A 12,028-nucleotide genomic window follows, 5' to 3' on the forward strand; every position below is an offset into this window, starting at 1 on the left:
ACATTAGAAAATAAAAAAATATATTTCTGGTTGGCTGAAAAACTATATCCTAAAATTAAGGAAAGTGAAATCCACTAATATTCTACGAGGTCATTTGGTAACAAAATTTGTGAAAAAAATTTGGACCGACAAAAGAAAAGTGCAATAAGTGATAATAAGGTAATTTGAGTTCAAAATTCCTTGGCCCCAAATACCACTTCATTGTGTTTATTTTATTAATTTTATTAAGAAAAAGTAAATAAATAAAAATAAATACCGCTCCACTGGCCCTTTGTTGCTTTTTGGCCTCACTGGTTTTTCTCTACGGCCATGCCTTTTACTTTTCTCCGTTCACTACCAAATACAGAAAAGGCTCGCAGCTCAAACGCTCGACAACGTTTGCTCGTCCCTTCCGTAGCCATTATTTTAACTCTATCTACTTTCTTTTATTTCTCTTTAGTCTCTCTTCCTCCCACCAAAGCCAACGCTCTTACTTTATAAAATCTCTGGTTCTGTCTCCAAAACCCTTCTAGGGTTTATAAATTTTGGCTATTTTGAAAACTTTGGATTTTTTTTTTTTTTAGATTTTTTGGGACACTGGTTAAGTAAATTCAAGGAAAGTTCCTGAATCGAAAAAGCTTTTTTTGAGCTAGTTTTGGGGGCTGCTCGTAATATGCAATTTCATTATAAGCATAGCAATAATGATTGAGAAAGCAAAGAAGCACAAAAAAGGTTCAATCAGTGAAGAAGACATTGCCACTGTCTTACGGAGGTCCTCATCTTTATGCTTTTTCGTTTATTCGTATACTTGGACAGTGTTTTTTTATTTATTTTTTATTTTATTTTATTTCATTTTTTATTTTATAAATAATTTGGGTCTGATATTTTGATATTTTGGGTTTTTGGATAGGCAAATTGGGTTCTTTTAGTATGCATGGGTAATTTTTTTGTATTGGATTTAATGAGTTCTTTTTCCCTATATGGGGGCCAGGTATACAGCGACTACAGTGTTGTCATTGCTCCAGGAAGTGGCTCACTGTACGGACGTGAAGATCGATTGGAATGCGCTGGTGGAGAGGACTTCAACTGGGATTACTAATCCCAGAGAGTATCAGATGCTATGGCGCCATTTAGCTTATCGTGGAGCTTTTCTTGATAAAATTGAGGATGAGGCTCAACCTCTGGTCTGTTTTGCTTATATATATATATATTTTTTGGTTTATTCTTCTTGTATTTATCATTTTGGAGTAGTTTTTATTTTTAGTGTCAAATATTGGGCACGTAAAGTAATAAAGCTCGGTTTTCTGTTTTTAACTTTTCTTTGGGTTTGAATTGGATTTTTTGATAGGAATGCTTGAATTTGATGCCTAGTAGTAATTTTTGCAGTACTATTAGCTCCATGACTCATTTAGGAAAGATGAAGTTGTATCAGAATATGATTTCTAGTCTGGAAATAGAAACAAAAAAAAAAAAAAAAAAAAGAAAAGAAATGTGGTAGTTTTGAGGGCTGAGACACTGGGGATGGTTGTGGATTTGGGAAATAATGTTACGTTTTTTTGCTGCATTAGTTAATATTTAGATGTGATTTCTCAAAATGGAGCTAATGGGGTGTCTATGTCTATGGGCTATTGGGAAAAGTTATGTAGTAACGAGTGTGCATTTGAACTTTAATCGGCCAGTATAAGAATGCCAACTTATGGGCAGGGTATTTTGCTATTTTTAAATAAATTCCTTAATCAATTTAGGGACTGAATCAGCATGTCAGTATCGAAATCACTTCATAACCCTTTAGGAATTTTAGAAACCTTTTGCCTTTTGACTTCTTCCCTGCCCAACTTATGTCTCTCCTCATTTGTTGTCTCTTAGGTGACAGTTAATGTAGCCATGCCAATTGTATTTCTAGGATTAGAAGTTCAATCCAGGACGTGTGCCCTTGTAGATGTTTATTTTTCTTTCTTAACCTTATCATGATTCTAATAATGTATTATTTAACAAATATAATATAAAATTTTCCTTACTAGTTCTCTTTATGACCATGATATTTAGCATACTGATTTTACTTGTACTATTTTCTTATTCTAACTGTTGTTATAACTAAATTACATTTAATGGTTGGACACTTGGAGTTATTACTGATAAATGATCTAGTTTTGGCTTTCCACTAGATCACTCATGATGATTTACGGCATGTTAATTATCAGAGAAGTATCTGTGACGAGGCATGAGATGGAGATTGACCTTCTTTATCTCTCTCTCAATGGAAGCAAAACAATATTATGATCTACATTGAAGCTTTTACTGATCTCTTATTATTTTTTCATTTTCAGTTCGCTCATTTTTATCTTAACATTGCATGTGTAAAAGTTTGAATCATTTTCAAACTTTTTTCTGTCAGTACAAACATTCTACACTGTATGTGTTAAAAGTTGGAATCATTTTCAAACTTTTTTCTCTCAATATAGACATTCTCAGTTCTTTTACATACCAATCTTTAATAAAGTGATAGTTTTTCTCTAGTTCATACATGAACTTGATTACTGGTAGTTTGCTTTTATGTGTCAATTTTTTGGAAGGTTGTCTTAGTTATATGAATTGCACATTTATTTTCAGAAGAAATCTGTCTCATATTATCTTATGAGCTATTGAGTGATGATGACATAATTTCCCTGGAGCACTTTCTTTTTCTCTTTTTTTATATAATTGGAACATTTTACTTTGCTTGAAAAATTCAAATTTTATATTTAATGATGTTAAACTTGGGTTGCAGGATGATGATAGCGACCTAGAATATGAATTGGAAGCTTTTCCTGCTGTTAGTAGTGAAGCTTCAACTGAGGCTACAGCATGTGTGAAGGTATATCAAACTAATTACTAATTATGCTTTATGGGTGGAAGGAGGTTTCATTTTGGATATTCTAGGTTGATCCGTAATACTGTGTGTTGGCTGTGGTGTGATGGCTTTGTTTACAGTTCCTTTGAATGTAGCCAACTTCATTTGCTTACTTGGGCAGCTAGATTTTTCTTCTAGTTCTGTTACATGTTCCCACTTCCATGTATCCTGATTTGACAATTTTATGGTGGTCTATTGTTGTGAAAAACTCAACCAAATTCTACAGATTCTAAGCTGAAGCATGAATAAGAAAAATTATGATTGTTGATGTTTTACTGATAGGAAGTGCTTCTGAAATAGTGAAATTTAAATATCTTGTCCTGGCAAAGTAAATTCTGGAAAACTGAGTGTGACTTACTTAATGTCTGATCTACCCGTAGTTAGCCCAAAGCTGGAAAGTCTTGTCCAAATGAGGTCTGTGGCCAACAGCTGGGAACTATGACCTTAAGTAGGATGAGAAGCGGGAAGACCACAACACTTTCCTAAAGTAGGATGTGTATATTTTATCTGTTTTGAGCAGGACTAATGGTGTGAATAACATATAAAATGGTACTATTGTGGTTAGCTTATAGTATTAATGCTCACTTGAATAAACGTCTAAGCATGTTGAGAAGGCATAAGGCACATGAGGCCTGTACACCTTATGGGTGATTTGTTTAAACTGGACCGTTATAATGCTTCATTTGTTTCTTTACCTAATTCTATTATTACTGTTTAATCCCTGCAAGTTTATTTTGTTGGAATTGTTGTTTTAGGTGCTGCTTGCTTCTGGTTTACCAAGTGACTCCAGTCTTCCTAATGGTCCAACAGTTGAAGCTCCATTGACCATAAACATACCTAATTTCCAGTCATCTAGGGCTTTAGAAAGTTTGCAACCTCCTTGTTCAATGCAAGGGATGAATATTACGGTTCCTGTTTCTGTTCAGAAACAGCCTGCCCCTTCAGGAACAGTTGCTGAAGGATCAGATGCAAGTGGACCAGCTAGCAGCAGCATGTTTCCTAGAAGGAGAAGAAAACCATGGTCGGAGGCTGAGGATATGGAACTAATATCAGCTGTGCAGAAATGTGGTGAAGGGAATTGGGCAAATATTTTAAAAGGGGACTTCAAGGGGGATAGAACTGCTGCACAGCTATCACAGGTTTTGTGTTTTGATATATGTATATATATATGTATATAATTTAATCTGGCATAGTCCTGGATTTTATCTAGTCGTTCCAGTATTTTTTTTATTTTTATTTTTTTTGTCTTTTTGTCTGTTATGCCCTCCGCTAACTTCTCTACTCACCTCCTTACTTTCCCATTCCCCATGCCATCCATGCTGTCATTCATAACTGTTTCCAAATTTTTATGAGGTCTTTTAGTTTATGAAATTATGTAGTACATAGGGTTAAATGCAATGCTGTTAGCTGAATCTTTCTGTCCCTTATAATTAAAGGGAGAATTACACTCATCTGATAACATCTAAAATTGTTTTGTGGAGTTTAATCTTTCCACTGGTCATAATTAAAGGGGGAATTACACCCATCTGATAGCATCTAGAATTATTTGTGGAGTTTAATGTTTCCACTGGTACTAACTGTTAGGTTTATCAATGCCATTGTATGGGAATTCGTTCGCTTAACGCATTAGAGTTGGAGTGTCATCTTTGTGTGCTTTGTATGGCTGAAACTTGGGTTGCGAGTAGGCTAGAATTGGGATTTCACTTTGGATATGGTAGAAGTCTTTGTGATTAAATTGTAAATTAGAATAATGAAATGCTAAAGTTATGCAAGGTATGGGAAAAATACTCAAATTAATTAATAGAAAAAAATAAAATGAAGTATCATAATTCAATATGATTTCGTTTTTCTTTTTGAAGAATAGTATGAAGTATCTAAATCAAATGGCTAAAGTATGAACTTCTATTTTGATGGTTTATTTCGGACATAAGATTTTTAATTGTGATCAATTCTTGTAATCACTTCAAAAGATTATTATACAATAAGTCACTGTTACAAGGCAGTGACTGTTTTATGGTAAGATTATTCATAACTATAAAAAAGTTACAAAGAAAGTGGTATTCAATTGAAAAAAAAAAAAAAAAAAAGAAAAAAAAGAAAGAAAAGAAAAATCCAAGTGTGTGATAATTTAATACGATTTCTTTTTTCTTTTTGAACAATAATGGCTAAAGAACAAAACCATTTTGATGACTTATTCTGGATATAGTTTCTAAATGTGATAATTCTTGTTTCTGCTCCAAAAGTTCATTGTAACAGAGGTCAATGTTACAAGGCTGTAAATTTTGGTTCTTGTTTTTAATATGTGTGCAGTGTAGGTGGATTTAAAATTGGAATTGCCAGTTTGGTCTCTTGGATGTTTGTAGCAAAATCTATATTAGCATTTTGAAAAGTTTCTTCTACATATGTGATGTTGCATGCCAATAATTCAACATGTTTATTAATGGGCGGTAAACCTATATAGCATAAAAGATAATATGGGCTCTTCTTAGTGAATTCAGTAGTAGTTTGTATTAATTTGTGTGTGAGGATATTATTTAGTAAATCTATGCTCACATATGTAATTTTCTTATTTACAGATAAATGAAAGGTGTTAAAACTATTTACTACCTAATATGTCAACTTGATTATACATGGTTGGGCTGGTGTCTTAACAGCTTAAGCTTTCTGCATAAGTGATAACAAGGTATTAGTCTCTGTTTATGTAATAATTGTTTTGTGCATATAAGACCCTATTTATGTCGTCATTGGATGGGCAGATGTTCTCTTGAGAGAGTGTTAAATCCATCTACTGTGTAATGTATGAGCTTGATATGCATAGTTGGGTCCACATCCTAGTTGCTAAGCTTTTATACTCGTGACAACTCAACAAGGAGATAAAAGGCTTAGTTATGTTGTTGATAACATGTTCTACCAAAAACTTTGCTTTTGTTCCTTGAAGTGAAATAAAAGAATTTTTATTGTCTTTTTGTTATTTTTCCAGATTGGTGATGTTGATATGCAAATAGAATAGGGAATTCGTTGCAATGATTAGGGCTCTGTTTGGTATAACTTTTGCTTCAGCTTATCCAGAAATTGGCTTTTGATTAGAAGCTCTTATGGAGGCCTGAAGCACTTCTAGAAAATTGTCCGAACACTCCCCAAAACATCTTTTCAGCCCTAAAAGCCAAAAGCAGCTTCTTAGAAGCTATGCCAAACAGGATCTAAGCACTTTCTTGGATGTTTTACAATACATAAATGGTCTTTTGTTTTAAGGCTTTTGTGTACCAACTTGCTGCCTCCGGTGGAACCATTACAACAATGTACTAAGGCGATGGAGTCATCAACAGCTAAAGTTGATATTAAGAAATTAAAAACGTTCTCATTTAATGGTTCTAAAATGGATCTTCTGCTGTTAATTGTAATCAGTTTTCCATGCAAGTTGAATGTTCCATTTATATCTTATTTGTAAGGAAAGCATATACTTAAATAAGATCGCCATAAACACTAAACTAGTTTATGGATTTATTAAAATCTATCTGTTTATTGATTGCTTAAAAAGTTTGTCTTTTTTCACTTATCTTTATTAATCTGTCCATAGGGGTCTCTGCAGTGCTTCCATTTGTTCCCTGGGAACCTTGACTACTTGACTATGTGTAGTTAGAAGTTGATCTACTTATGTATTTAGTTCTCCGGCAATTTTTCTACTTTAGTGGAGTCTATATGAATTATATTTGTTTGAGTTGAAGATTAATTTTCATTTTTTCTAATTTGTAGTTTCATGGTAAGTTGATACATAAACTTTGCACGTTACATGTTCGTGTTATGTCTAACTCTTATTCTATATATATATATATATATTTTCCAATCACACTTATTCTATATATATATATATATTTTCCCATCCTAAATTATGTGTATTCACTGAGTCAGTTTCTACTGGGGTAAATATTTTTAGTTACCACTACTTCCAAAAGTTTAAGATGCTAGAGAGTTGATGGAGAATAGGAATAATGCATTTAGGGTTTTATGTTTTATTAGTTTCCTTGTTTACTTGGGGTTTCTTATTGTATTTAAATTCATTATGCTAGAGAGTTGATCGAAAACCTATCAAAGGAGGGGGACACCAGATTCTATAGGCCCAACTTTGATTTGGCATGATCTGGGTGGATATTGGCCTACTTGGGATTTTCAATGACCCAAGTAGTTCAACTTGTTACTGCAGCCCACATTAGTTTCTGGCAAAGTGTCTTTTAGTTTCCAGCTAAGAGTCTTTAATGTTTATTTGCTGAATTTAGTCTATCATTATGTTGCATAGAAGTTATCTGCGTTTATTAGGAAGTCTGACTCATTGGTATTTCATTTGTACCTCTTGGGTCTGTGTTAGAATTTATTATGTGTGATGCGTGATTTTGGGTTTCTAGCTCATGTACTACAAGTCTGCATTAATGAATGATGAAGAATAATGGATATTTTATGGAAATTGAACTTTCTATGGTCGTGTGTGACAGAAACCAAATTTAGGTGATGTAGGACAGGTAGAACAGAAAAGAAGCAGAAAAGTTAAAGATAGGATTCTAGTATCACATAAGAAGAATTTTAAGAATTACTCTTAAAATCTTTTCGCATCACACCTAGGTTTGGTGTGCATCATGCAAGACCAAAGAAAATAACTTTCAGAAATTATTTCTTATTATTATCAACTATCTCATGGGTTTATAGAGATCTCTCTGACATGAGGAAACTAACATAATAGGAAAGCCTAATTAAATAAGGAAACCAAATGATAAAACCTCCTAAAAACATAAGGAAACTAAAATAATTAAAAAAGTCTAATTAAATTAGAAAACTAAGTTAAACTAAAGCTACTTGGATCCTTGAAGGTACCAAATAAGCCCATCTTCTCCCAGATCATGCTAAATCAAAGTTTGGGCCTTAGAATCTGGTTTTCATCAGGTGTGATGCCCATGGTTCTATAAGAGTGATTCCTGGAATTATACCAGTGTGACACTAGTATCCTATCCTTAAATCTTTCTATTTTTTTTTTTTTTTTTAAATATTCTATCCGTCCTACATCAGGGTTTTCCCCAGTTGTTCCTTTCTCTAATATTCATCTATGTTACCGTTTTGTTGGTCTAATTCAATCTTGTTCATTTGTTATCTTCTCCTTCAAATTCTCTCTCCATTTCGTTAAATATTATCTCTATCTTCTATTTCTTGTTACGGATAAGCTAATGGAACAGGTTTATATATGACATGATAATTTCCTGAATTGGAGGTTACTAAGATCGAATGATAATTATTCTTATACCATGTTGGGCTACTAGCACTCCCAAAATTTAAGTTGTTGGGAAGTGAGCTGACTATGTATACCAGAACATTACCAAAACTTTCTTGAAAGCTGATGTTTTGGAAGTCATTAACTGCTTTCTTCCAACAAATGTGATTTATCCGAATGGAAATTTCTAATTTAGCTCTACTCAGCATATTGTTTGGATGGATATAAACGATGAAATAATAATGATGATGAGATTTAGAACTCATATGGTTGACCGCTGAGTACTGTTGCATTGGAAAAATAAGATATCAAAATGCTAGGTTATTGTTTATATATATATATATATTATCTTTTTCTCTTTTTCTTTTCTCCTGGCAAAATGTATAATGCCATTTATACTACCAACAAATGTTGATAGTTCATTTGTCAAAAGGCAAGCTGGATTTGACGATATATTGTGAGGACAGGATGATAATAATTATTTTAACACATGGATTGTATAGGGAAGCCTGCTTCAGTGCTTATATATTAATAGTATATTAGTAGTACACATGTAGTACCTGTTATTGTTTTTGATCAGTTTGTCTGGATCACATTGATCCGGCTAGTGGATTGAAACGCAGATAACATTATGTTACAATAATCCGTTGTTATCTAGTCCGGTCAGGATGGCTGGGTTTCACCCAGGTTTCCCGGGTTCAAATCCCGGCAACGGAGTTTTATCTGCCTCTAAATAGAATACTCAATCTGCTTTTCGGCTTGGTTATAATATTTAAAATCAATCTATTTTCAACTCTTGGAAATATTTTCGCCAATAATTTTCATTTTGATGGCAGAATGGGTATTTTCTTCCTTAAACCAACATATTTTTTAATCTGAGCGCATTCTTTTCCTTTCTTCTTTTAAGGAGGTTTGGTATTGGTGTGATTTTCCCTTGCATTTCATTCTACTAATTGAATGGGTTATCCTTTATGCAGAGGTGGGCCATTATTAGGAAGCGACATGGCAACTTGAATACAGGAGGCAGCTCGACTGGCACACAACTTTCTGAGGCGCAGTTGGCAGCTCGTCATGCAGTGTCCTTAGCCCTGAATATGCCAGTTAAAAACCTAACGGCTAATGCAATTGGTATTGGTGATTTTCTCTACTATCTTATTACATTTTAGTTTTTGGAGTTCCTATTTTAGCCACTTCTTTGTAGGCTTGACTTGCCTTTGGTTGGATTTTATTACAAACTATATTTTGTTGCTTTTGTATAGGAGCATCACCTTTCTGATTGAGTTTACTGGACAATAATTTATGCCACCTGATATGAATCATATGACACCTTTCTAAGCTGTTAATCAAGAGTCTTTGTGATGGAGATCATGGGGTTATCGGTTTCTATCAGGATTGTATTAGTTTTGGATTAATCTGGGGATTCTTTTTTTCTTTTTTTCATTACTTAGCATTTTGTTGTTTGATTTAAATTTTCTAAATTTTGGGGTTGTCTCTTTTGTTTCCTTATAGCTTTTGGACCACCTATATATTTCAGCTATTATGGACTTTGATACTGAATATTTGCATATTTGAAACCCACTTTTTTGTACTCTTTGCACTTCTTTTTTTTTTCCTTCTCTTCTCTGTCTCGTCTCCTATTTATTCTTATCTTCTCTGTCTTGTCTCCTTTCTAAGCTGTTAATCAACAGTCTTTTTGATGAAGATCATGGGGTATCAGTTTCTATCAGGATTGTATTAGTTTTGGATTAATCTGGGGTTTTTTTTTTTTTTGGTTTTTTCATTACTTAGCATTTTGTTGTTTGATTTAGATTTTTAAAATTTTTGGGTTTCTTTTGTTTCCTTATAGCTTTCAGACTGCCTATGTTTTCAGCTGTTATGGACTTCGATACTGAATATTACGGATTTGAAACCCACTTTTTTGTACTCTTTTGTACTTCCTTTGTTTCCTTACTATTCTCTGTCTCGTCTCCTATTTATTCTTATCTTCTTCCATCCTTTCTCTCTTTCTCCTTTTCCTCTCGAGTCTTCCTTGTGTTTCTCTCCTACTGGTCCTTCATCTGTCTGTTTTAGGCTGTCTACGTATTGAGGCAGTTTCTGTCTAGTTGAATTTTGTTAAATGGATCATTGAATAACCATAAATGAAAAGGCCCACTGCTGGTTTTCTGGTCTTAAGATGTGAGTTATGTTTTGGCATTTAAAGAAGCTTGGTCGCTATCTGACAAATGTCTGGGAACTGCTACATTCTGCTAGCAATTAAGTTCAACTGTTCTGCATGGAGTTACTATTATATACAGGAAAGACTTTGTATTGTATTTTATAAACTAATTTCTGCATTTATATTGTCTTATATTTGTTTGACAAGAAGAGCGGAACCCATTTCTTGGTAGACCTAAGGATATATGAGCTGTATTTTGGAACATCTAAACCTGTATATATGAAGCTTATCTTCTGAATAGACTGAAAATGTTAAATTTTTTCAAATGATTCTTCAGTTCGTTGTGGATGGTTTGTAATGCTTTTATTATTTTTCAGCAGTTCTTGTAAAATATGTGACTGAGTTCTTGAATTTGAACAGGCAGTGGAACAAATGCCACCAGTAACTTCGCAGGAATAAATGCTACCAGTAACCTAGCCAGAGCAAATGCCACTAGTAACTCGGCTGGAGCAAATGTCACTAATAACTCTGTTGGAACAAATGCCACAGGCAACTCAGCTGGAATGAACGCAGCTAGTAACTCTCTACGTCCTACTTTTTCTTCTGAATCTTCAGTAGCTGGCAGCAGCAGCAGCTTTGCACAAGCACAAAAACAGTCTCAGCAAAGTGTTGTTGCAGCGAAACCGTCTCCAGCAGGCTCATTGGGTTGTGCTGCAAAATCTCGAATCATCACCAAAAAGCCCTCGGTTAAGTCTGTTTCCAACTCAGATGCTACTGTAAGAGCCATGGCAGTTGCTGCTGGGGCACGCATTGCTTCTCCATCGGATGCAGCATCACTGTACAAGGCTGCACAGGCAAAGAATGCTGTTCATATTATGCCCACAGGTGGTGCTCCTATTAAATCGTCTGTGCCTGGGGGAGTGGCCAACAACCCAGAAGCTCATCCTAATGGACGCTACATCTGTCCTGGCATGTCAGCTACGCCAGTTTCCCCCTACCCAGCTGCCTCATCCAGTGCCTCACACTCGGGTTCAGTTAAAGCTGTCTCATCAACAACTCAGCATACTGTATCTACTGATCCTGCATCACTAAATGTGTTGTCTAAACAAACTAATGAAGAAAGCTGTACTTTGGTCGGTGAACCATCAATAGAGGAGGTTAAGAGTACAGAGGAGCGCACAGTTACTGTGCCTGGTGATTCTACAAAAGATAAAATACAAGGAGATGGAGTTTGTGTCTCGGTAAATGTGCAGGATGAGCTAGTCCAGGAAGATAAAGTGGGTTCACCCAAACAGGAGGCCAAGCTAAAAGTAAATGATGCAGAAGCTGATGTTGAGAATCCTGTTAGTTCATTGAATGTGAAGACAGCTGAGAGCAATCATGAAGCTGTCATTGACATCAAGCCTAAAGATAGGCCAAGTGAGAATGGTGTCAAGATATCTGGTTCACCTGTTATAGGAGATGATAACCATTCTACAGCAAAGGAAAATTGTGAGAATCAAAACAAAAATGAGATGAAGGAAGATATCCCAGTCAGAGTATCAGATGGATGCAGTGAAAAATTGGAGACACTGGGAAAATATGAGGCTGGGAATGAGATTTAGGAGGAAATTCTTTATTGGGTTTTGGATCGAATTGTTTAGTAAAACGTGTATTGTATAGTTTGCAATTAAAGAATATTTGTGGAATTAAAAGACGGTACAAATCTCTTTGTTAATGATGTAAATTCTTTTTATTTTCCAGCGTGAGT

At 34.5% G+C, this 12,028-nt stretch overlaps 1 protein-coding gene across 2 annotated transcripts; it reads left to right on the forward strand.

Annotated features, from left to right (window-relative positions):
• Positions 1-243: 243 nt before the first annotated feature.
• On the forward strand, positions 244-12,018 carry LOC107421267 (uncharacterized). Of its 2 annotated transcripts, none has more exons than XM_048475472.2 (6): positions 244-751; positions 971-1,163; positions 2,747-2,833; positions 3,625-4,008; positions 9,101-9,257; positions 10,699-12,018. In XM_048475472.2, the coding sequence occupies exons 1-6, from the start codon at positions 681-683 to the stop codon at positions 11,880-11,882; spliced, it is 2,076 nt and encodes a 691-aa protein (XP_048331429.2). In that variant the 5' UTR covers positions 244-680; the 3' UTR covers positions 11,883-12,018. The 2 variants fall into 2 exon arrangements, with proteins under 2 accessions (XP_048331429.2, XP_015885960.3); XM_016030474.4 differs by having other exon boundaries at positions 246-751; positions 9,101-9,251.
• The last annotated feature ends 10 nt before the right edge of the window (positions 12,019-12,028 follow it).

The sequence above is a fragment of the Ziziphus jujuba genome, chromosome 5 (genome assembly GCF_031755915.1).
Source record: "Ziziphus jujuba cultivar Dongzao chromosome 5, ASM3175591v1".
Taxonomy (NCBI): domain Eukaryota; kingdom Viridiplantae; phylum Streptophyta; class Magnoliopsida; order Rosales; family Rhamnaceae; genus Ziziphus; species Ziziphus jujuba.

Coding starts and splice junctions, on each gene's coding strand:
- LOC107421267 (XM_048475472.2), top strand. CDS start 681: ATGATTGAGAAAGCAAAGAAGCACAAAAAAGGTTCAATCAGTGAAGAA. Junction 1,164..2,746: donor AGGATGAGGCTCAACCTCTG/GTCTGTTTTGCT, acceptor CTTGGGTTGCAG/GATGATGATAGCGACCTAGA. Junction 2,834..3,624: donor AGGCTACAGCATGTGTGAAG/GTATATCAAACT, acceptor TTGTTGTTTTAG/GTGCTGCTTGCTTCTGGTTT.